General features: G+C 37.4%; 1 protein-coding gene across 1 annotated transcript; it reads right to left on the bottom strand.

The window, feature by feature from the left end:
• Positions 1-4,363: 4,363 nt before the first annotated feature.
• Positions 4,364-24,553, bottom strand: Arfip (ADP ribosylation factor interacting protein arfaptin). The gene is made up of 7 exons (XM_083119162.1): positions 24,419-24,553; positions 23,662-23,899; positions 22,554-22,730; positions 20,979-21,088; positions 18,477-18,688; positions 8,412-8,586; positions 4,364-5,616 (listed from the first exon to the last, which is right to left on the bottom strand). Exons 2-7 carry the CDS (start codon positions 23,873-23,875, stop codon positions 5,464-5,466), a joined length of 1,041 nt encoding a protein of 346 aa, XP_082975288.1. The 5' UTR covers positions 23,876-23,899; positions 24,419-24,553; the 3' UTR covers positions 4,364-5,463.
• Positions 24,554-24,555: the final 2 nt, after the last annotated feature.

Below are 24,555 nucleotides of genomic sequence, written 5' to 3'. Positions count from 1 at the left end.
TATATCTATCAATATCTTAAATTTTAGTGCAAAATGCTGCCAATTTCTTATAATTTTCAAGGATTTCTCAATGTCCTATCTTATAAAGAAGTACATGTCTAAATATGCAACTTGTTTTGCACTGCAGTCACCTCGAAACACATTTATTAAGGAGACCAATGATCCATTCAAGTTCTTCAAGAACAATTTGGAATTTTATATTGGATTGTTAGAATATCCAGTTATCAGTAAATTTATATCGATACTTTATTGATATCAGCAAAAATTTAATATAAGTTCATCCATAAAAAATAGTAAAGAACATGCAGAATGAATTTATTGAATGAAGACTCCTCCAGCTGCACGACCTTCTCGAGCTTGGACGGTCTCTAGGTCCACTTGACCTTCGCATTTGCTGTAAAGGCATGCCTTGTCTTTTGAGCTGGAGTCCTGTTGGAACATGTACTACCTCCCTGTGGCCACTTGGGCCATCCACAGTCTCCAGAACATTTATGCTGTCAATGTTCAGCTCCAGCCCCTTGTTGAAGAAATGGGGTGGCCTGAACTTCTTGACTACGTTGTAATCTTGCGTCTTTTGTAGTCAAACCATGTGAGGTTTTCTGAGAGCAATTTTCCATCATGAAGTGATTTGAGTATTGTTGCCCTCCAGTTCATGTCTGAACAAATCTAGGGATGAATTACTTTGCAGGTACAGATAAACTATCACCAACATAAAAATTTACCAATATCAATAGCAGATAAAAATTGCAAATGTTCTATTGCAATGTATATGACTAATAATTTTCAAATATATAAACCATTATCTGTCTGTCCTATCACATCCTATCTAACTACGAGGGTCATCCAGAAAAAAGAAACATCTTGGTGTAATACACAAATGACAAATAATGTGTGCAAAAAAATTATGGTACAGAAACTACATTCCGTACCCTACTCTTCCACATATTCGACATACCCATTCAGGCACTTATCATATCGTGATACTACTTTGTTTATCATTGTACTTGGTTGCTGCCAATGTATTCAACCATGTAGTAATAGTATCTTTGAGGCACCATACGGATCACCACCCAAGCCAAATGAACAGTCGGCATGCGAAAGGTTCTGGCAACTGTCTTTTGGGACAGGACAGGCATCTTATTCATCGATTTTCAGCCACGGGGAGCAACAATAAATGCTGAGACATACTGTCAAATGCTTCAAAGGTTCTGTCGTGTCATACAAAACAAATGGGGTGGTTGAATACATTGGCGGCAACCGAGTACAAGGATGGTATCAACAAACTGGTATCACGTTACGATAAGTGCTTGAATTGGTATGGCGAATATCTGAAAAGTAGAGTAAGGTATGTAATATCTGTACCATACATTTTTTACACATATCATTTTGCGTTTGTGTTTTACACCAAAACATTCCTTTTTTTTCTGGATGGCCCTCGTACCTTAATTTATTCTCATCCAAGGCAAAATATAAACAGAAAGAAAAGCACATTTACATAAGACTTGTTTATTGAAACATTTTACAACAAGCTGAAACATCTCATGTGCTCATATAGCCTGCATTTTTTTCCATGCATACATTGGTTTCAAAATTCCTTTGGTCAGAGCATGACAATACAAACAATTTATTTTGCTACATACAAATTAGTTAATGACTAGAGTTGATTAAATTTTTTTATGCACTCAAGTGCTGAAGCAGATCATATAAAGCTTGCCTGCATGTCTCATAAATCATTTGCATTGCATTCTTGAGTGAATTTTATTAGCATCCATAATGTAAAATAAATAGAATTGTTTTTGTGTGAATGGCCTTGAAATTTAAATTCCTATTTGTTATAACTGAAGATGGTTTACCCATACATTTTAATCACAGTTTTCAAGTTCTGTAGTCAAAACTTGCAATGTCTTGAAAATGTTATAACTTTTGTTCCAGAAACATCCTTTAGTGAAGAATTCATACTACAGTTGGTAGCATTACAGTAGATATGTGAATGTTTTACAAATAGTAGCAGTACTCACAATACAGAGTAAGTTATGTTGAATTACACTAAATTTAAGTGTGGGCTTCATTACCATTCACATAACAAGGTTTTTCATCTATAATTGCATGTTTCTCACCATAATGGATTGACACTTTATAATCATCCTGTGCATTATCATATTATAAAGAATATAATGCAGTTACTGATGGAATGGACACACAAGCCAAATTATTTTTTATTTGAAAATAACATTAAATGCAGCATGCATTTTCAAATTGAATTATGGTGGTATCTGTGTCCATTTTTTTAACCCACGTAATTTTAAAGTCAAAATGTTGTTTTTAGTGTGATGTACTGTCTTTTTTCCACTGGAACATTTTGCCATAAAGTACAGATATATTCTTCAGGCATTTTAAAGTTATGCTAAAGGAGAAACATTCCAATGGTAGAGGAGCAAGTTGTTAAGAGTAATGTCCATTTTATCTGCAATACTACGTGTATGAGTAGTTACATACAATGGACTTAGCCTTCATACCTGGTTTAACTAAACTTTCCTCACATTTTATGTTAGTTAGCAACTGTCCTAGAAATTAACATTCCTTTAATCAATGCCCATCCGTACATCACCATGTTATATTAAAACTTATTGAAAACGTTACATGAAAAATTGTGAATCAACAACGAATCTTTCGAACTCTGTGCCAGTACTCTACCCCTGGCCTCCAACCAGTTTGATCTCTGATTGATAACATAAGTTTATAATGTACATTCAAGGCATACTGTGACTTGTAACTTTGGACATGTGAACATCAATCCCATTAATGATAGAACGTTGCCACAGAATGCCAAAGGCTCAGGTTCGATCCCTAGTTGATCCACATTTTTTACAAACTCATCAGTAATTTTAATATAGTTTCTGTGTGCATAAGCTATTTTATGCAGCTAGTTCAGAATATTTGATTTACTTTAAATGGATTGACAAAAACATTATTTCATTCTTGCGTAAACGTCATGATTGATAAAGAAAAATGTGAATAAAATAAGAATTACTTAAACTTATTTGTAATGTTACACTATACATTGAATGCAATACAAAGATTTGTGACAGCATCCTCTTGTTGTTATTACAAAAAAAGCAGAATTTCAGGAACAGCATTAACAAACAGAGGACAAAGCACTGCTATAGCAATTTACTAATTCTCTCCCCCTTCCAATGCTACCTCGGGAGCTTGAAATTTTACTAACTTCCTACATTTGCACCAAAAAAGATTCACAAGAATAAGAGAGAACTCTCAGAAAATAATAATACAAATTATATCACTCTTTTCCGTCACACTTATATAAAACTACAATATGAAAATACCTAACACAAACACATATTGCTACAAAATGCCTACAGAAAAACACACTTGCAAAGTGTAGCATTGAATGGGGGTGTTAATGGCACTTCAACATAACAATTAGCACTGTATAACAAATGAGGTATGTGGTATACTGTGTGTGTATAATGTTAGCAGAAAAAGCTTGCTTTTAGATTTTAATTTGCGCAATCAGTTTTAATGCTAGCTGAAAGAGTGTCCATTGGAAATACATGTTTTCTTCCTTATTTCCTTCTTTAATACAAATGGCACAAAGATATATAAATAGTGCAAGCTTCATTGCTACTTTTCGTTCTCAATTTTGTGAGGAGTGCTCAGTAAATCTAACCTCAAATTAGGTTTTATTACTACGTATAAGTTACAAAAGGCAAGAATATGGAGACATGTCAAATCTATGTGGTAGACATTGAATACTTTATTTCAAAATAAAGACAGGGGAATCAGAAATCCATTCACTCATGAGTATATATATTCTATAAATGTTAGTTAAAATGAAAAATCTGAAACTATTAGTTGTATAAAATGGTAGGGATGAGATAGATTAATCTGTACTCTATCAGTTCTGGTCGATATATCATGGCATAAATTTATTGGTTGAACAACTAAATTTACCTATCCAATTTGTATAAATAGTCTATAATTCAATGCACAATTCTGGCCATTTGTTACTAGCTTAAAGAACATAAAGGTTTATTTCATGTATTCTGGTTTGATAAACTGAATTTCCGAATGTACATGGTTTCTTTTTCTGAGGCAAAAATCAATTAGGGAGATGAATAAACCATTTGAAGTCAAGGTGGAGAATTTGTCATTTAATATCAGGTCGGTACAATATCACTTATTGGTATCAGTAAATGTTATATCTGTGCTTTATGAGTATCATTTACAATTTCTATTGACCATTCCTATATTTTTTAATGAACTGCATGTTTTATTCTGTATTATGGAATGGAATGCATCTGATATTTCTGATGATACTGATAAAGTACGAACATAAATTTCCTGATATTGAAAACTGATATTCAACTAACAACATAAAAATGGCAAATATTCCATTCTTTGAAAAAGAAGCTGAGTAGACATTAACTTTACAAAACAAGAATATGCGAATTAGATCTTTATATTCATAAAAATAACAACAAAATGGAAGAATTTTACACTAACTTGCATGTTATTTATTGAATTATGGGATCCATAAAATTATCCACAACTTTTACTAATAAACCAATATGCCTATATTATTCAAATTACTTCTAAACAGATTCTTCAAAATTCAAAAGTACTCCACTAAAAAGGGTTCTATTGAATTTTGAAAATAAAAATACTTTACTACTGAGCACCCATAGGGGAGAGATCAAATCAATTATGCCAACAGTAACTACATACACACTACATGTCTAATTCTCCTATCTAGTGTAATGTTGAATATAGTTTCACTTTATAAACCACGCTTGTCAAATACAATAATTAAGTTATACAATACTTCCATATTTTTATGTATATGTACAAATTGATAATACTTATTTCAATTTTCTTTACAACTGGGTACTATCAAACCTTATATTTTTAAATACACTATTTAAACATTTTCAAACAAAAAAAGTAATACATTTGACAATGTGTTTTCTGCTTATTTAGCAGAAAAAAATGGCATGTTTTTGTAATAAATAAACATTGGAATGCACTTTTTTGGAATTATTTCAGGTTCTCTCCCATGTATATATATTCTATAAATTTCACTATCACATTAAAGTTTGGGGAAGGTCTTTTCTCATCACAGCCCCCTAAAAAAACACCCTCTTTGAGGAATATAACTTTTAATTTATATCTTCCTGCCATTCTAACTTTAGCTTATTTATAAATTGTGATGATGCTAGTTTCATCACCATGCCAATACTTTTAAACCACCAAAGCACCGAGAACATGTGATACCATCTTTTCTCCAAAGCAACGCATACAACCCCCCATCCCCCCACCCTTCAAATCTTATAAAAGTAGACATTATGTACTTGTCTAGCACTGGTGACGAAAAAACTGTCCTGTTTCTTCTTTGCCATACAGAGGAGTAATGTAAGTGCATTACATATAAGCATGTGGAGGTCCTTACTGTTCCAACCACGATGGAGACGATGAGTTAGGTGACTTGACTTTTATATTGAATTGCTTCAATGTTGCTTCCAAGGCCTGCTGGTTGCCAGAAAAGTAAGCTGACACTGCATTGTGGAATAAAAGCAACTGTTTATGCATTACTTTGATCTGTAACAAGAAGAAACAATAAATTAGTAATGGTAAATAGTACATCAAATTGTTTTATTTAGGTAAAAACTAAAGCTGAGCAGATACCACTTTGATCAATATTGGTGTGTAAATAATAATCTCAAATTATATCCATAAATTTACCAATAAATCTTTAGAATATTCAAAATAGATGTTATGTAATAAAAATACAATTTTTTATCATAATTTGTACAAAATTAAAAAAAAAGTTTGAATTTTGCATGATTTTCAATATAATAAGACTGCATGAAAATATCGTGCAGCAATTTTGCGGAAAAGACCAGAATGCCGGAAAAGTATCAACTGGTATCAGTCCAGCCGTAGTAAAAACAAACGATGGAATGGACTGATAATTGTGTAAATCTACCAATAATTTAAAGTGGCCCAACACTGTAATAAACTGGCCATGATCTACTTCCTACATTCTGTCATTTTGTTATTACAGTTGAATCTCGATTTTATTCATCTTGAGGGGAATATACAACGAGGTTGATAATATAAGACGTACGCGAGTTACTGAAGATATATCCGCAAAACTTACTTGTAAATGTTCTATTAATTTCGGTGGCCTCTGCCACCATCCACTTGGGAACTCAATGCTTTACTTGATGCATCGAGTTCCCAAGTGGATGGTGACAGAGGCCACCGAAATTAATAGAACATTTACAAGTAAGTTTTGCGGATATATCTTTAGTAACTCGCTTACGTCTTATACTCGATTTTATGTTTGTCAGAGGGACCAAGGTGAGAATAAAATGTAGAAAATGTAAAATTGGCAAAATTTGCGCAATGCAATATTCTCTACTGGGACCATCAGGAATTAACAAACGAGGCTCATTCAATAAATAACGAGGCGGAGGATATTACACCAAAACTATGGTAGTTAGAAATGGGTCGACGGGCCCGAAATGTAGGTGCAGGTGTGACGAAACTGATTCACACACGTTTTCCCGCTAGATGGTGCATGTGGCAAGGTATGTGCAAATGCTGCTAACCGAGCAGCGGCAGTGTCCAGTCATTCTGTGTTTGACTGCGACGCATAATGAAGGCATCCAAAGAGGAGCAGCGGGGTGTTGAGCGCTTCTTGACAGCGGAAGGTGTAGGGGGGTCGTGAAAATCCATCGACGAATGGAAAGGATATGTGGGGGCACTGTATGTCTCGGGCAAGAGTGCAGACGTGGAACAAACACTTTCGCGAAGGATGCATGTCGCTTGGGGGACGACATGCAGAGTGGCGCACCGAAGCGTGTCAGAGACCAGCATTTTGTGTGACTTCCACATCTTTGCTGAGCTCAAAAAAACACTGCGGGGACAACGGTTTCAATCAGACGATGACGTCAAGGAGTACGTGCGCAATTGGTTTCAACAGCAGTCAAAGGAGTTCTACGAGCATGCTATTTTGTGACTGGTGTCACAATGGGATAAATGCCTAAACAGTGGCGGACAATACTTCTGAGGTTCGTTACGTAAGTACTGTGAAATATCTTCTGTCTCGTCATTTATTGTCTGAGCCTAAGATAATGTGCGAAAATGTAAAATTAGGGAAAATAATATAGTTTCCACTGTATTCAAATGACGATAAATATAATTTATCCCCTCCCCAATTTTCTTTCTTTCCTTCTCTCTCTGTCGGGAGGGAGGGAGGGAGGGAGAGAGAGAGAGAGAGAGAGAGAGAGAGAGAGAGAGAGAGAGAGAGAGAGAGAGAGAGAGAGAAAGTGCCCTCGCCTTCCACCGCCCTCACCCTCCGTATAAGACAGGTTATTTGGTACTGAATCTGTTAAGAAATGTATTGCATTTTTGTAAAATAAATTTCTAAATAAATAGATTATTTTCAAAAGGCCAAATCAACCCAGCAGGAATTCCCAAAATCTTTCCTAAGATAGATTGCCTAAAAATTCTCACTGGACGTGTGGACTATCCATGAAAAAAATGCTAATAGAATTTGACATGTGGAAACGTGTGACTGGGAGCTAAGAGCAATGTGGAGCCTGTATAAACATATACCTTTGTAATATACAACATTTGCCATGAAAGATCTAGAACTGTTAGTCAACAACTAATGATCCTTGTTCTCTACAAACTACTAGTAGTTCTAAAGGTTTTGGATGAAACCCGAGAAAGCTGCTTCTGGTATGCCCTTCTGCTAATCCATCTGAATCTTCTTGATAGTTGCCATGTCCTGCTGGGGGAAATGGAAGAAATTGCATGGTGACAAATCAGGAGAATATGGAGGATGTGGTGTTTAGCAAGAGACTCCAGGACTGACAGACTATATTGTGTGGTCCTGCATCGTTATGCAATAAGAACCATTGTCCAGATGGTCAAAAGTCAGATCAGCAGAGCCTACTTGTGTCCTGGAAACACATGTTTGTTTCAGAACCTTAATTTACATTGTCAACAGTACACATTGTTGACTACTGTACAGACATTGTCATCTTCTACCAACACTCTACCATTAGCCAACTTCTTGTGCAATTAAAAACACAGCCTCTTGAGACAGCCTTGAAATCACAGGACTACTGGAGGTTTCATGTTTCAGCGTCTGCATTCTCTAACTTTACACACACCTTAATGTCACTTGCTGTTCAACTTCCTCATCTATTTTCATGACGGCACCATGACAAAAGCCACTGCCTCTTGAACAAACAATGCATTGCTATGACTCAGTCCTGGAACTTCAATGACAAGATTTTACTAAATATGAAAAAGTAACCACACTTATTGAAAACAAAAGTCAGTACATTTTTGGAAATTCACTTCCATACAATACGCACCCTATTTTCATCCAGAAATTTCAGCTTAATGGAAACATCAGATCTTAACCTTTCAAAGTTTGACTTGTGGACTTCATAGTTACTTTGTGCATCATCTAGTCTTGCTGTATTTGCCTCGTTCCTGGGGGCTTGGGCTAAAATTTCTAGATCAGTCCTATAAGCATCGTACTCTATTCTGAAATGAAAATCTCTCTTGGTCTTTAATGCTAACATAAACATATTGCAAAAGCAGAACATATTGCAAAATACAAAACAAAATACCTCCCACCCCCCAAATACCTGGAAATCACAATGACACATAGGCAAGTCCAACTTTTTGTTCCACTGTAATATAAACAAAATGATTCTGAACTTACACAAATATTAAAGCATTAATTTGCAACGTCCACCCATGCAGTGCTCAGCACCACGGCGCAGGAGTACTGGTACTGGCTGCGTTCAACACGCTAAACACTGCAGTTGGATGGTCGGCAAAAGTTACCCATATGTGCTAACTGATTCAGTCGTAGTACAAGGACTCAGAAATATCTCAGGGCTTGCTAGGTGTAAAGAAAGACTAAACCAGGTTTATACATATATATGTAACAGTTTATTATAATCGTATCACAAAGATGTCCTTTAGCACACTTACCCAAGTGTCTTTACCTTTACCCTTACCACTCACTTGCATCAACAAATTGAACAGTATAAATGACAATAAAAATGGCTAACCATCTCATGTCATAAACATTCACACTGTACTCAGAATTTGAACTGCAGGCCTTTCTGCCAAGTACTTACTGATTTCAAAGAGTGCTTCTCGCTGAGCTAATTTACATTTTTTTTCCATTTCACATTCCACTTTTCTGGTTTTTGACCTTTAATTATCATGTCCCAATAATTGATAACATTTACCAAATACAACGTCCACGCAGGGTCTAATCCTGAGCTAAGTTCATCAACGTAGAGGTGGACCCGTTAACATTTACAGAATACAGCGACCACGTAGGGTCAAATAAAAATAAACGAAACTAATAACCGTAGAGGTGGATCCGTTAACACATTTAAACATTTAGCATGCATTATTCATCCATACCTTCCCAACAAAACACAATACTGCGACTTCGCAGGGCTGTTAAATGTGGCGACCTCGCAGGGTCGTTACATACGCCCCTTCCTCGGGCAAAAATTTTTGGTAGAAATTTAAAACTTACAATTTCTGGAAAAAATTTTTACTGGAAATATTAAAGATCAAACTGGTAAGAGTCTCTGTCTCTTCTACACTAAAGTCACTTGGTCCTCTTCTTCGCTCCGGAGAACATCTGTAAAGGCGAAGGTTGTCGAAGTTGACTCTGTCGACTGGGTTCTTGGTCGTCGGGTTCAACAGCAGGGCAGTGTTGCTTCGAACATCCGTAGCGACATAGGGGCCAATAAACACCTCAAATAGCTTGGCGATTGTCTTATTCCTTCTGGAACTCAGCTTATGGTTCCTGACAAGAACCAAGTCACCTTCTTGCAACAGGAATGCATTTCCTTTTACTTTAAACTTCCTTTTCTCACTTTTGGAGCGTTCTCTAGCTCTTGCCATGAATAACTTTTGATCCCAGTTGTCTATTTGGGAATCAGCTTCGTCGATGGGCCAGTTGAAGTGGTCCAGAACTTCATTAGGCACAGGCCTGTTAAAGAATAACTCTGAAGGTGCGTATCCTGTAACGTCTGAAACAGAGTTGTTTAGGAGCCATGAAATTTCGGTTAGATACTTTGACCAAGACTGGTGCTCACGATGACAGAACAATCTGAGTAACCGCACTATTTCTTGGTTCATTCGTTCGATGGTATTACTACTGGGGTGATAAGCAGTGGTGAAGTAATACTTAATCCCTTTCTTACCTAAATACTCCTTCCACAATCCCGAAGTAAACTGTGTTCCTCTATCAGATAGAATTGCTCTCACCTTTGGAAAATGGGAGAAATATCCTCTCTCCATTACATTAAGGATTTCCCTGGCCGTTCCTCGTCTCAGAGGGTAAGTGGAGACAAATTTGGTCCCTACATCTACCATGGTCAAAATATACTGGTACCCATGAGACATAGGTAACTTTCCAATTAGGTCGACTGATAAAAGTTCATGAGGATTTTTCTGGTTAATGTGTAGCTTATCCTTCAATATACCTAATTTGTCCATTTTCGTTTTAGCGCAAGTGAGACAATCCCTAACATGTTTGGCTATATCCATCTTCAATTTAGGCCAAAAATATCTACTCTTAATTTTCTTAAGAGTTTTAGCCATGCCGAAGTGACCCAGTTCGTCGTGGTTCTCCTTTAGGACCCTCTTTTTCAGATTCTCGGGGACACACAATTTCCAGGAGACTTCATCTCCAGATGTTTTCCTAAATAAGAGGTTTCCATACACTTGATACAACCTTTTTATCCTGGATTCAACTGGGGAGTCGTTAACTTCCTCTTGCCTCAGAACCTTTAATACCGGCTTGCAGAAATTATCCTCTTCTTGGGCCTGGATCCAATTCTCTACATCCTCCACTTCTCCCCTTTCTTGCCAAACGTAGTTCACATGGAAAAATTTGGTGTCCTCATCCTTGACGCTCTCTTCGACTGGATAACGGCTGAGTATATCGGGAACCGTGTTTTCCTTTCCTTGTATATAAATAATTTCAAAAGAGTAAGATTGTAGTTTCAGGGACCATCTGGTGAGTCGACAGTTCCAGTTCCTGGAATTTTGGAGCCAAACTAACCCTCTGTGATCAGTGTAGATTTTGAAATGTCTCCCGCGAAGATAAATCTCAAACTTGCTTACTCCAAAAAGTATGGCCAGGCATTCCAGTTCATGAATGGAGTAGTGTACTTCATTGTTCTTTAGCTTCCTGCTAGCATACTGGGTTACAGCTTTCTCTCTGTTCTGCTCCTGAAATAAGACACATCCTAAGCCTTTGGTCGAAGCGTCACACTGTATGCAGAACTCCTGGTCTAAATCAGGTTGAGCCAGGGCAGGAGCGGTTACCAGTTCTTGTTTAAGCTGGTCGAAGGCGGATTGTTGCATTGAACCCCAGTTCCATCTAGCGGTCTTAGAGAGTAACTTAAGCAATGGTTCTGTCTTAATTGAAAAATCTTTTATGAACTTCCGTCTCCAATTTGCGAGCCCCAAAAATTTCCTGACATCTTTCTTAGTTTTAAGTAGTGGAAACTTCAGGATGGCTTCGTTCTTTTTCGGGTCTATTTTAATCTTATCTCCCGAAATTAAATGGCCTAAATAAACCAATTCACCTTTAGCAAAGTTACATTTGCGAAGTTTCACCTTAAGTCCAACTTCTTCTAATCTATGGAGCACCTCTTCTATATGTTGGATATGGCTGTCGAAATCCACATCAAAAATCAGAATATCGTCTATGTACACTGTCAGATAACTTTCAGTTTCAGGTCCAAAAACTGTATGCATTACTGACACAAAGGTAGACACAGCATTAGATAAGCCGTAAGGCATCTTCAAGAATTCGTACTGGCGACCTTTGTACGAAAAAGCAGTGTATTTTCGGCATTCTGGTTTCAAAGGAATCTGTAAATAGCCTGAAGCTAGATCTAAACTCGAAAAATACTGGGCTTGTTTTAAATCTCTGCAATGACTCATCAATAGGTGGCACTGAGCTTTTAGGAACAATCATAATAGCATTTAATAGTCGAAAATCCAGGCACGGTCTTACACTACCATCGGGCTTATCCACCACTAGTAATGGATTTAGATATGGTGATACCGATGGTTGAATAATGTTCCAGCTTTTCCACAAGCTGAGTTATTTTTCTAGAGCGGCCCTTTTCGAGAGCGGCACTGGATATGGCGGGCGATGAACTGGTTCGGTACTTTTTAAAAGGATCTCACATTCTGCACTTTCCATGGTACCGGGCTTCTCTGAGAACACAGCTATATATTGATTCAGCACTTGCAGCAACTCCTGTTTCTGGGAATCATTCAGAATGTCTATAGTTTCGACCTTCTCCTTGAGGTCTGTCGGTTTATACATCCACTCTTCGTCTCTTTCTTGGACCTTTTGGATGTACCGCACAATTTCAACAACCAGTGGATTCCCTACATCTTGATCCGGAGTTTTTCCAAAATACAATTTTACCGAGTCTCTTCGGAAATTTATCTCGGCCTCGTGCTGCTTCAAGAATGGCATGCCCAAAAGAAGATCTGTACCAAACCCTCTCAATATAAAAACTTCAGTACTGAACACCATACCTTCAATCTCCAGTTCCACACGTCTGCTGCCAAAGACACGCTTCCTATGGCTCCCAGAAAAATCCACCAATCTTATCTCTGGAACCTTCTGCACTTGAATACCTGGAATTTGTTCCTTTAACTTAGTCCAAATTTCATAACTTAAAATAGAGCATTCGCTCCCAGTATCTATTACACAAGTCACTGGTATATCTATTAACTTTGCAGCCACTGCTGGTGATTTATATCTAATCCTTGATTCCCTTGCGGATTTCAGTTCACTCTGTAATTTTACTTCTTCTGTTTCAGTTAGTTGGAAGTTAACCTTTAGTTCTTGGATAGTTGTATCAGGTCGCTCCTCTGAGGCCCCTTGCCTAAATGGGAACGAAGCACCTAGACAAGGACCTAGTTTGTTTGGCAGTATTGAGACCTTTGATTATGCAAGAAGTCCCGGGTTGTTTCTAGGGCTTCCTCCTGCTCAGAGGTCAAAACTTCTCTGGAGGGTGACTGTCTTCCACTTGGTCCCGATTCTCTAGGTGAGGGTCGCCTAGGAGAATTAGGACTACTGCGTCCCTGATTGTTCCTCCTCCAATCGGGAAATCTGCGATCTGGCCCTCGATTTGGTCGATAAGATTCCCATCGACCATTCTGGTTACGGTTCAGTCCTCTGTTACCTCCAAATCTATTAAAATTCCGAGTGCTCCAAGAGTTTTCAGGTTTAGTGTCACCCTTGGTCTCAATGCTTCGCACTTTGAAATTCTTATGGGGAAGTTCTTTACCTTTGAAGTCCTCTTTATTTCTCCAGAAGTCGGGGTCATCATATATTTCAAAGTCCTTGAGGAAACTGGTCAATTCGTCGACTGTTCGGGGAGAGTGTGCAAGGCAGAGATTTCGAGTTCTATAAGGTAACTGACCAATGATTAAATTCAGCACCTCGCTCTCGCTGAAGTTGTCACTTAGATTCCTATACGCGGCGTAAATGCTCCAAGCGAAGCTCTCCATATTTTCATGTACTGGACGGGAATATCTTCTATTTCTTACTGCGGTTAATTGTCTCTGCTTAGCCTTCTCGGAGGCAAACTCTTCTTTAAACTTTATGCAGAAATCAGCATAGCTAACAAAACTGTCTATGTTACCTGCCAGCCAATGTTCAGCTTTACCTGTGAATACTCTAGGTAGCAATTCGAGTCTGTAATTGTCAGGCACTTGCATGAGCTCGAAGCTTACATTGAGCTCACGAAGATATTTCTCAGCTGACTGAGCTTCGATATCACCCTTGAACTTGGGGATGTGTGCGATGTCAGACATTCTAGGCATCTTAAATTCGGTTCTTCGCCGAGGAGATGTCCCGTCGGAACTATCTGCTTCTCTAGGCCGCTTACGCTTATCCGATTGAATGGTTCCCATATAGAAAGGATTCTGCACCACTCTAGGAGGTTCATAAGAGGCTGCTTCAGGATTCAGACTTCTATTTCGTTCAATGGAATCTGGGAGAACATCAGAAGGCACTCCCGGTTGTAGCTGCAACCGTTCAATTTTATCTTGCAGTTTGCCTACTCTTCTGACTATAGACCCAGTCTGCTCATGTATTTCTTGCCGAAGAGATACCTCCAATTTCTGTGTCTCTCCGCGAAGAGAGTTCACCTTTTCGCAGGTTGCTTTAGCCATCGTTTCTGCAGCTACTTTCTGTTCTTGGACCGCCTTCTCCATAACTATGGTCTGCTCACTCAGAGTCTTTACTGCTGAACTTATGGTTTCTATAGATGCTTCTATCTGCTTAACTCTCTCTGGTTCTTCACTTCCATTTTCCGTCGTAGACTGAGCTACCAATTGCAGACAGACCTCTAAATTTTTCTTCATTTGTTCCTGCTCTTGCTCCATTTCACCACGCCAGACAGCTAAAGGTTCTAATTGTTCTTCCACTACTTTCACTACTTCCAGCTGACAAGAGATTCTAATTTTATCTAATTCCTCCCTAAGACTTTCTAACTGGTCTGTCTTATGTTGGGAGAAAAGTGTTCGCATCTCTGTTCTGCTTCTTTCAGCTTCTTGCTGTCTCCTCTCTTCTTGACCTTGAACTAAGGCATGGAGAGTTTCTAATTCTCTTTCTCTCTTCTCTTCTGCTTCTCGTTTTTCCATTTCTCTTTTCTCTTCTGCTTCTCATTTTTCCATTTCTCTTTTCTCTTCTGCTTCACGTTTTTCCATTTTTCTTTTCTCTTCTGCTTCACGTTTTTCCATTTCTCTCTTCTCTTCTAGAGACTCTATTAGCGACCTAAATTCTTGTGTCTCTAGTTTTCTTTTAGCTTCTTCTTCTGCTTTCTCTTTCTTTCTAGCTTTCTCTAATTGAGCCATATCTTTCTTTCTTTGCTTCTCCTCCTCCGCTTTTTCTTTCTTTCTCTCTTCTTTATCTCTCACCAGCCATTCTAATAACCAATGGTCTGATGGGGTCGTACTAGGAGCACTTGGTTCTTGTCCTAAAACCATCAAGGGTACCGATGAGCAAGTCTTGCATCTGGACTCTGCAGTGGAGACTGAGGTCTCTTCTTGCCCCTCACATTTCCAATGAAACTTCTGTAGACATTGGCAACACTGGAAGGACTCCATCTCTCCTCCGGTATTCTCACAGCATCCGAACCCAGTTTCTTCATCTACGGTTTTCCTCCCTCTGCTTCTTAAGCTCATACTTGACGCGTCCCTTTCCATTTTGGCACACCGTCTATGGTTTCTTCCACTACCGACACTATATCTTCACCTTCGTGAATTCTTTGGAAGAACACTAACACTGACACTTATGAGCCCTTTCTAGTCCTTGTAGCTAAAAGGCTCCCACTGGCTTGCTGGTTTCAGTCTTTACAATCTCTCGTGCCCCACGTTGAGATGCCAAAACTTTATGCAACGTCCACCCACGCAGTGCTCAGCACCACGGCGCAGGAGTACTGGTACTGGCTGCGTTCAACACGCTAAACACTGCAGTTGGATGGTCGGCAAAAGTTACCCATATGTGCTAACTGATTCAGTCGTAGTACAAGGACTCAGAAATATCTCAGGGCTTGCTAGGTGTAAAGAAAGACTAAACCAGGTTTATACATATATATGTAACAGTTTATTATAATCGTATCACAAAGATGTCCTTTAGCACACTTACCCAAGTGTCTTTATCTTTACCCTTACCACTCACTTGCATCAACAAATTGAACAGTATAAATGACAATAAAAATGGCTAACCATCTCATGTCATAAACATTCACACTGTACTCAGAATTTGAACTCCAGGCCTTTCTGCCAAGTACTTACTGATTTCAAAGAGTGCTTCTCGCTGAGCTAATTTACATTTTTTTTCCATTTCACATTCCACTTTTCTGGTTTTTGACCTTTAATTATCATGTCCCAATAATTGATAACATTTACCAAATACAACGTCCACGCAGGGTCTAATCCTGAGCTAAGTTCATCAACGTAGAGGTGGACCCGTTAACATTTACAGAATACAGCGACCACGTAGGGTCAAATAAAAATAAACGAAACTAATAACCGTAGAGGTGGATCCGTTAACACATTTAAACATTTAGCATGCATTATTCATCCATACCTTCCCAACAAAACACAATACTGCGACTTCGCAGGGCTGTTAAATGTGGCGACCTCGCAGGGTCGTTACAAATTTCTGGATTTACAAAAGAATTACCTTAGTAATTGTCCATTATACCACATCAAAGAATATTCTTACCTGCTCAGTACCCTAACCAACTAACATTCCTGGGCTAGTGCTCTCACCTTCGATGTGGATGGTCGATTCCTGGTGGGAGACAAACGATTTTGGCATTCACGCACAACTCCCTTACAACAAACGGTGCTCTACGTCAACCCACTTTAACATTAAGTTGATAAGACACTCACTGTTTTCATTTTCCTGGAACACACTGCTCATATGTTTCTAGTCACACCACCCACTTAGCACTAGAGAGGTCTGTTACAGACGCAATTGCTACAAATTGACTACACTAACAAATCTCTGTTCGGTTTCTTGCAATTTTTAATGATAATTTTTCGAACGCCTACTCTGATCATTATTTGTGTACTGTTAATCACTCAGACAAGGGTGCAGGGGATCCTCATGTACAGAGTGGTGCAAAAAAAAAAAGGTAACCAAAATATGTACATGTTTCAGAATTTCAGTTATCTTTTTTTTTTTCACCACCCTGTACTATTTCAGTGCTGTTGATTGCTTACAGGTACAGCCAACAGCAAAGAAAATAGTAGGTAAATTGTCCATTGCTATTTTATGTTGTAGTCCTCTGCATATTTATGTTTTTCAATTCACAATCACCACATTGTGCAAAACAAATTGAATAAAAGTAGTGATGGACAATTTGCCTACTATTAGTAGTGATGGACAATTTGCCTACTATTACCATTGGATGTACAATCCGTTTACCTAGATCCTATAATCTTGGTGTTGGTTCCATTATATTTTTGCTTACTGATTAAGAGAAATTCTCATTTCTTTTATAATAGGTACAATGTACTTACACTATGATCACCTACACTAACCACTGAGAGTTCATCTTCTGTATGAACAGGTACTCAACACTCATCTGTTATATTAATGTCAGTTGCAAAACTTTCCCCCATATTTATTTTCAAATATTTCATCAGTGGCTAATCAAATTTTTACTATTCTTTGCTATTTTAATCCTTCTTTTAATTTACATGGTCTCAATGGGAATTTTCTTTCACATGGCGATCTCTACCCAACATTATTGCTAATTATAATATCACTACCATTTACCATTATCTGGATGCACAGAGCCACAGCAGTGGACAATAAATACCATGGAGAGCAAATGCTAAGAATCACTGTTGCCATGATGATGTGGCAACATCCAGTGTGCATTGTTGTCTAATGCAAGCATAAATCTCACTTCCAAGTGTTTATTAAAATGCATCACACATTCAATACAATAAGAAATTCTTCTGTTTATAGCTTATTTAAAGTGGCATGGCTTCTAACATCAGATGGCTACCACCCACGAAGTATCTGATGAATTAAGTCAAATCATAATGTTTAACTAGAATTTAAAGGTGAATAAGAAAAGAATGTGCACTGTAAGGAAGTGTACGACAATCATATCAACCACTTTGGTCATAACCCTTCGCTTCTGCAATAGATGTTCCTCACTTCAGCTCTGTATCCACTTTCACTCTCTGAAACTACTGAAACAAAATTTCTGCCACTTCACTCTTTTAGGTAGATCATTACATAGCTAATTTATTCTTATTTCCTCACAAATTTAATTACATATGTTGAATTTAAATCAGTCAAGTCCAATCATATACTGTCTTTGCTGGTATATAAGATGCACAGGAACATGAGACACCCTTCTTTGTACCCTTTTTTGAGCTTTATGACTGAATATTATAATTAATTTACAGTATTTCAAATATAAAGTAATGTGTAGGTCTTCTTTCAAAAACTAACTTACCTAATCTAACTAGGAAAGAATACATATTAATCTTCGTCACACGCTGCAAGGAAGCAAGAAATAAATTGTCCAACTCGGAACAGAAAATTTCCAGAAATGAAGGTAGGCCTAATCAAAAAACTGAGTATTGGCGTACAAGACATGCCCGGTTTATCAGACATATTTTTAAAGAAAAAAGTGTTTCATATACGCCGGCAAATATGGCAATTTAAAAAGTAAAATATCATGAGGTGCAGCAAGAACTTAAATAATTCCTGATTTCTATTTGGAGGGCATTTGGGATGAATAGACAAATGTTTCTGTGATTCATAGAGATAATTTTGGGTAGTAATATAATCAAAAATGCATACTGAAGACAATAGTGGTCCTTACCTTGCATTTTCATATTGCCGAACGGTCAACAAGGTGTCTTCCATTGTCTTGTTACACAACGTGTTAACCGACGACACAAAGAAGTTTAATGCTCCCAATAAGGTTTCGCCATTTCTTGTGAGGTTACGTTGCGTTTCAGAGTTGTACAAAAATTCCTCTTGCAACTCGGGCGACTTCTGAGCTAAATCAGAAAATGCCTCTCCCAAAGCATGCTGGAAAAGAAGAGGGCAATTTTAGAAAAGGATATTTTTAAATTTAGAAAAATTTGGGAACGTTGAAGTGTCACAATTGTTTATTCAGAATTCCCTGGTCTCCTCTGCTGCTACTTGAACACTGGACTCCGCACATTCTGAACTATGATCACACTTACAAATGATATGATCAGTACTACATTCTAGTGGCCTCTACGGATACCCTCTCACAAGGAGATGAGGAATTGGGTGGGTTCCAGTGCTGTCTATCCGAGGGGATTGATGGAAAAAGACCAGTTGAGATCCTGTGCACCTGGAAGTTTTTAACCCTAGTCTTCTGCATGCCAGTCAGATGGCCTGCTGACCAAATAACTATCAAGATTTCTTCATACATATTTCGAGGTGCTCATGAAAACTAAGTAACACACTATAAATTACATAAATACAGAGTCCGGCAATATATATCTACCATTTTAATATATTTCTTAGTAACAGAATACAGCTAATGTAAAACAAGATTGTGGTAATTGAGAGACAACATAATGTTGTTTGTAACACAATGACAACACTGTTAACTTCGGAAAATTGCTTCTATCAGGTAGATAGCCACCACTTCATATTGTAGCTACACTCATGGAGTTCATGAACAAAATTATCCATTACAGACACCAGCATTGCAGGTGGAATTGCCTGGATGACTTCTTTAATTCTCTCTCTAAAGGGTATCTAAGTTAAAAAGAGTGTTGGAAAAACTCAGCTCTTCAGGTACCCCCAGAGGAAGAAATTGCAGGGAGTCAGAGTGGGTGATCTTGCAGGCCACACTATGTCCCAGACAATCACGTTGCCATCAATTATAGAGTGGTACGTGCAGTTGGAAATAAGCTACCCACCTCCGTACTGTGTGTCGTCCTAATGTTAAACTGCATCGAAATTTATGCTGCACAGCTACCATACAATGATGAATTTTAAAATATGGCTCTACCATAAAGTCACAGTGTTCAGGGATCCAAGGCTCCATTATTACAGAAATGGCATCCTTCGTGCTCTTACCTAGCATGCTTGGTTTTATCCCTACTGCAGGGTCGTCGTGAATACCAACCTTTGAAAGTGGTCAATATATATTGCCAGACCCTATATTAAGCACATTTGTTGTACTACAATTCTATTGGGAATAGGACACAACTAATGTCCATATGTGAATTATAAATGTTTCACTTTCCTCCATGGTTCAACACCCATTGATGGGCCAAAGCTTGCCTGGTGGCTTTTCATTGAACAATGCATGTTCAGCTGATGGAATTCCATCACCACTTTTTTATGGCCTTAGAGCCTGGAGGCTGCTACTATTGCTTTCAAATTCACACCAGAGATCAAAAGCAAAAGAGCTCACCATTCAGCTATGTGGGAATGTGTTTAAGTAATTATTCAATTATCTACACAGAATTTAATTTTGTACTAAGCACTTAGTGTCCTCCTAACTACTATGCAGGAGACATTGGTTTGAATCTTGAACTCCGTACACTAAAGCAAGAATTTAATTTTTTCATCAGTGGTATGGGTGACCATTGCATAGTTTTGATCACATCATTCCGTACGGTGCAAAATTTGCTGGCAATGACATAGCAGACATACAATTCAATCCCCATAAACCTAGCAATAAGTGAAGTTCACAGGTGGCTAACAATTAACTAAATAATATGCTAGAATAATCTCCCACCACCAGATTTGACAAATATATAAAATTTAACAGCCACAAAATTAGGAAAATATGTACCACAGTTCATACAATGATTGACACAAAAAAATCATATGCCATGGAATAACTTGTCAGTTACTTAGTTTGGTACTTTAGTATTACACGAACTACCTCATTTCAGACCATATGTTTTCTGGGAAAGCCAAAGTAACACTTATGATTTTGTTCAATATATGCTTTCGTGGTTAGGTTAGGCAGGCCAGGTTTGGTTCTCTTAGCATTAAAATAAAGGGTACTTTCTTTGCTTTCCCAGAAAACAGAGGGTCTGCAATGAGGTAGTCCGTATAATACTAAAGTACCCTTGGTTTTATTCAATTTTTTATCATTAAGAATTATTAATAATTATCATACAGTTTGGACATCAAAATCTTTGCAATTCATCAGGAATGTTGAAAAAATGTTGGAGAAACATTATCATGCATCTCTGTGGCTGGTGTCTAAGAAACTAACAACTTACTAAATGGAATAGTAAGAAAACATTGTAACATTGAAGAATGTAAATTGACACTTCCACAGAACACTGCATAAACAAATACATATGTATGAAAAATATACCTGTGTCTGAACCACATGATAAAAATGGCTGGTCAAAGCCCTGGAAAGCCGTAATATGTTAGAATATTTTCTCTGAGTGTCACGCAACTGTTCGATCTGGGACTCCAATTCTGGAAAATTAAGAAATTACACTAACAAAATAGGAAAGCAGAATGTACTATTTAAAATATTGAAAAAAGGTTTTTTTAAAACAGAAAATTATCTGGTTTTAAATTTAAAATCAAAAGGACACACATGGAGATCTACAATCATGATCCATGTAATTTTTGCCCACACCAGAAGATAAAATTTACAAATTCCAACAATCTACCAATCTGATATAAAATTGCAAATGTTGCTTGATAAGACATTAATGGTGCATACATATCCTCACTTTTTAAAAACTTTTAAATGTGTAAAATTTGTAATTTTACTTGCAGCTTTTCAATATCGGCCACACCATAGACCATATCATAAACATGTAGAGCTTCTCAATTTTTGCAGATCATGTACATACATGACAGTTGCTGAATGCATTAACTGGTAGATTTTTGATCACACCACCCAGTTTCAAGTTCCGACCTAAGCATCATTAATTTCATCTAATCATACATCATCATCATCACAATTGGCCAAAATAGCAGAAAAGCAACATAAAATAACAAAATAGAAATATACATGAACATAACTTTATAGTTTGTTTACATTATTATGTAACTATGTTTAAAATTAAGTTCACAATATTTCTCTTGCAATTAAAAATGGCATGTGTCCACTGTAACATGGTCACAGGAATATAAAGATATAAATAGTTTAAAATTCAACTCTTACTTTCTACACACTACATTTTAGACTCCTGTCACATTCACATATTATACAGGAAGAATTCTATGATTAGCTAGAAATTTGTAAAGGGACTAACGTAGAAAATTACTTTGGTACTTGTTTACTATCTGTCGGACAGATTTCTTCATTTCTACAGAAGAAACTACTTACCGTAATAAGTTTCTGTAGTATTGTCTAACATCGGGAAGGTGTTTTGTGTGAAATTCAGGTAAGTTTTCTGTATCCTGGAAACGGATTTCTTCAAATTTAAAAGTTTGGGGCTCATTTGGTGGCAGTTGACTAAGGCCAATTTATAACATGCCTTTAACAGGGAGTGTATAGAAAAAGCCGGGGAGCTGGAGCGGAGGCGGGGCCGCGTTAGTGGCTGGGGGCAGTAGGTCAATTACCCCAGGGGCGGAGCCCGGAATCGGTGAGAAATTTGAGTCAAAAATTTCGAACTAAAATAATTTTTTTGATTAAATTTTGCACCGATTCCGGGATGGATAGCCCCAAAAACCATTCACGGAATGTTCCGCGAAGCAGATAGGTAAGTACGAATGTCAAAAATTGATGAAAACTCAGAAGTTATAGGTGTCCGACGGATAGTAAACTTTTACCGTTATTTTATATCTTTCAGCATGTTCCTCTACACATAACGTATAAATATATCATAATTACATTTATAAAGTTTACCTTATTCAAAAGCACAACTTGATAGCATTTTGTGATTTAAAGAAAAGGAGAAAAAAATACACAAACTCTTGAACTTACCAGTGTCAACAGTCCGTGATGTTTTCCCTAGTTTTTCATACATGAGTTGCTTCGTGCATTTGTATGTAGAAATACTCCAGTTCTTAATCGTTTCGATTTTTGACTGTGAATTCTTTACTAGGTGTGGATCTCCATTCTGTGAAGGGCTTGGGGGGGTTAATGGCACAACAGATGGCGCTGTGGAAAAATAGAAATAATTAGTAACATACAAAACAATTTCAAGCATTTTTATTTTTTTTTAAAAAAATGGGGGTTGTGTGTGATTTGTGTCTCAAAATTCCAATATTTCGGTCCTTCTCAGGAGTTTTAAAGCATTTAAAAATCGGGGGAAAGAAAAAAAAAGTAAAAAAGCCAGGGTTTGATCTGGCGCCATTCACTCCATAGGCCACTGTGACCACTCAGCAACGGAAGCCAGCTGAAATTTAATCAATGACACAATCTGCTACCAGTTTTCCAGCTTGGAGGATAAGCAAAATGCACATAATCCTGCACCCAGAATAAATGTCAAAATATCTAAGATGAAAAAAAAACCACTTATTTTAACATTCCAATTTTTGAAATTTTGAATGTATGAATTACTACTGCTAAGGTTCAGTAACAGTATTATAAAAATTTCAAATTGTTTGAAATAGTTATTAAAGCTAATATGCTACAAGGATCAATAACAAATAGCATTCTCCTTACAGGGTTTTGAAAAACAGGATTTAGAAATTGGTCACAGATATGATTAAGAGGTGTTCACTGTTTGTATGCACACTACAACAGGGAAAGAACACGTCGGAAATAACTATCAGTTCCAAACCTAACTACGTAAAATTATAGCTGCTGTTGTGGAAAGTCGTGTTGGGTGCTATATTCACTTGCACGAAGCCTTTCGGCTGTTCTACTACACGGTAAAGTTACACATTCAAAGGTAACAGACTTCCTTTACATCACAATAACACATTTCCACGAGCAAAAATGAACTGAAAATGTTCATAAACAACATCATCTTCATAAACCATGCAAGATATTTCACTTTCTCTAGGAGGTACAGAGGGTCGAGGCTACCCTGTTCACTTTACTTTACAATAGATGAAGCATAAAGATACACATGAATGGTAATTACCATTTGTAGATGTGAGTGGTAATGAAGTTGGAGGCTGATGCATATGCTGAGAAAAATTCCTATGTTGTGGGGACACTGGCGTGGTTCCAGCATGGACTGCGCTGTTACTCTCGTTCATGGTGGGAGTGTCTTTAAGCATTTCATGTAGATCTCTTTCCACCGGACTGTCCTTGTTCGATATTGGGGGACTTCCAGGTACCATTGACTGGGACATGGTTGTTACTTGAGAGAATTATTTCTGAAACAAATTAGAACACCAAATTTCACACACAATTAATTTATTCAGAGAATTCCAGATACAATATGCCGTACATATTTTCATTTTACACTGAAATCGACAACCTAAGCTGGGGGAATGTAAATCACTACTATTAGTTAGCTGTGTTTTTCATGCCACTCCCATCTATTCAAGAACAATTATGTTTATTAAGAGGCATTAGCGGAAGTCAGGTAACATCAAATAAGTTCTTTTTTTGCGTCAGAAAATATAATTTGGGCGTAAATACACAACCGTGCGAGACCTGTCAATGATGATTTCGAAGAGCTATTCACGATTAGGTCGTTTATACTTAAATATAACTACCTCTTTTTCTCACGAACTTCTACTAATTGCGGTACTTCGAATGGAAATGATAATTTACATGGTTTGTCAAATTAGTTTGAAATACCTTCTTTGACCTAGAAAAAGCATCACGTAATAATACTACTCTTTTTTGCAACTCATATAAAGTTTAATGAATGTAATCCTTATAATTACCTCAACTGTGTTGAAAGTATATCTTGCAAATGTTTACTTGCATCCAGTACACTAAAATTTTAATGAAATTATTTACACGCAGAAACTTCACTACATGTTTTCGTGACGTCATGCCACGCAAATTGTACTTCAATTTA

The sequence above is a fragment of the Lepisma saccharinum genome, chromosome 3 (genome assembly GCF_977018435.1).
Source record: "Lepisma saccharinum chromosome 3, izLepSacc3.1, whole genome shotgun sequence".
NCBI classification, from domain to species: domain Eukaryota; kingdom Metazoa; phylum Arthropoda; class Insecta; order Zygentoma; family Lepismatidae; genus Lepisma; species Lepisma saccharinum.
This window is presented reverse-complemented; position numbering and strand designations above follow the sequence as displayed.

Coding starts and splice junctions, on each gene's coding strand:
- Arfip (XM_083119162.1), bottom strand. CDS start 23,875: ATGTCCCAGTCAATGGTACCTGGAAGTCCCCCAATATCGAACAAGGAC. Junction 22,731..23,661: donor ACCACTCACATCTACAAATG/GTAATTACCATT, acceptor ATTTTTCCACAG/CGCCATCTGTTGTGCCATTA. Junction 8,587..18,476: donor CGGCAATATGAAAATGCAAG/GTAAGGACCACT, acceptor TTTTCATTTCAG/AATAGAGTACGATGCTTATA.